The following is a 2,077-nucleotide window of genomic DNA, read 5'->3' on the forward strand; positions in this document are numbered from 1 at the left end:
GGGTTTGTTGGGTTTAATAATAATAATAATAATTGCAATAATAATACCTAGACCTCATTACATAAAGTGCCCTGAGATTATTTTTGTTGTGATTTGTTGCTATACAAATAAAACTGAACTGAACCCAATTCAACTTAAATTTGGGTTCAGCCCTGGAATTGTCAACTGAAATGCTGCCACACAACAGCTCTAAAGGTCAATGATAGGGGATCCCTGACGCCAGTTTAAAATCCTACAACCTGAACACAGCTATACGAGCCAAAAAACCATATGTAATATCTTGATAAATACCATCACAGTCCCACGACATGATCAAGAAATGTTTCTATTTCAATATTATGAAATTACAAATATTGTTACATCCCTGCATGTATGCAGTGGTAGATTAAGACCCCCAGCCTGTAGAACTGAATGCCGCTTCTTCTCCTCTGTACCACAAGGATTTGATTTTAAAAATTTAATGCAACAGTCAATAGGGCAAATTTGACATGTTGTATGAACACACGATATTTAAAATGCACCGTTGCACATAATAAAATGTATGTGCACTAAATAGTTTTCAAATGGTGAAGGCTCATGATGAGTAAAGTCATTTACATTCATGTGGATGAATAACTTCCAGTCCTACCTCTACCAGACACCAGCAGATATCAGTGTACACCTGTAGACATCAGAAGACGCCTCTTCACTATTAGCCTGTACACATTCGTGACCACATCAGATGGAGGGAAACACCTGAGCTGAGTCTGCGTTTCCTTCAGTCGTTCCGAACCGAACCTGCAGGGACACACCTGGAGGGAACCGAACCTGCAGGGACACACCCGAGCTCAGTGAATGTCACCGTGTGTTTACCTTCTCCAGTGAAGACACCAGCAGGCCTCTCCATTTCGGACTGTTTTCCTCGCTGAAGAAGTCGTACTGCAGCTGGGCCGCCTGCATGGCTGCTGCTGTGGGGTGTGCAGGGCCTGAGCACCGTAGCGGTTCACCTGTTTACATGAACACCGTGAAGGTCTGTCCGGGTCCAGCAGTGCGGGTGAAGCGGGGATCCTCAGAACATCCAGCGGACACAGGCTGTTCCTCCGGAGCAGCTGCCGTCACTGCGACCATCCTCGGCCGCTACGAGGGAGCGCTAGCTGCAGCCAGATGTTCCACAGCTAACTGTTAGCTCCGCGCCTAGCAGCTAACTATAGGGTGTAGTTCCGTTTACCAGGACGACAACATGATGGCCGTTAACCGATCCATAACAACAGTAACGGGACACGGTGTGACCGTGGGCTGACGCTGCTGAGCAGGTTCTTGATGGTAGCCTGTTAGCATGTAGCCTGGCTGCTAATGGTAGCAGCGAGCCAGTTAATGACAGGTCAGTAGCTGCTGGTTAACCTCAGTTTCCGTGAGGGGACACTCGGTGAGGTTTAACGGGCGATCGGTGTGAATCAGCGGGGAGCTCGGTGCTCTCCGCTCCGCTTATAACATTTTACTGGACACACCGACTCTCCGATGAGAAGCTCCGCTACCTTAACCCGGCTCCTCCAGAATGAGAGCGCTTCTGCACCCCTGTCTTCTGGACAGTCTCAAACAGCAGCTACGACCCCGGTGTCCTGACAGGCGGACAGCCACCGAACTAACGGCCAGTCCCAGTCAACGGCTTTCGATTACTGTTTCTCCAGTCTGCGGTACCGTAGACTGTGCCGGTTCATGCGCAGTCGGCTGGTCATGACGTAAGTGGGTGGGTGTGGTTTCATGAAAAGGCGCATGATGTCTGCTGCCCTCGGCGGACAACGACGGTAATGTAACCAAAGCCTGAACAATAAATGAACTGTTTACTAAGATTTTAACATATTTACACAAGTCCGACACATCAGAGTTTATCAGTCTAATCAATTAAGTTATTTCAGTTGAAACTCTGCCTTTTCCCCTCCTTGAACCGCCACGTTATTGTGGTGGAGGGGTTTGAGTACCCGAGTGATCCTAGGGATGTTGTCGGGGGCTATATGTCACTGGTAGGGTCTCCCAAGGCAAACAGGTCCTGGGTGACGGGTCAGACTAAGAGCAGTTCAAAAGCCCCTTATGAATAGAT

The 2,077-nt window shown here is 48.3% G+C and overlaps 1 protein-coding gene across 1 annotated transcript in view; it reads right to left on the minus strand.

Annotated features, from left to right (window-relative positions):
- Positions 1–1,908, minus strand: part of sos1 (son of sevenless homolog 1 (Drosophila)) — a 65,147-nt gene extending 63,239 nt beyond the window's left edge. Inside the window, exon 1 of the mRNA XM_020620279.1 lies at positions 853–1,908. Within this exon, the coding sequence (XP_020475935.1) occupies positions 853–939 (87 nt within the window). The 5' untranslated portion in view covers positions 940–1,908. The remainder of the gene's footprint in view (positions 1–852) is intronic.
- Between the last annotated feature and the right edge of the window lie 169 nt (positions 1,909–2,077).

Source organism: Monopterus albus, unplaced genomic scaffold (assembly GCF_001952655.1).
Source record: "Monopterus albus unplaced genomic scaffold, M_albus_1.0 scaffold235.1, whole genome shotgun sequence".
Classification (NCBI taxonomy): Eukaryota; Metazoa; Chordata; class Actinopteri; order Synbranchiformes; family Synbranchidae; genus Monopterus; species Monopterus albus.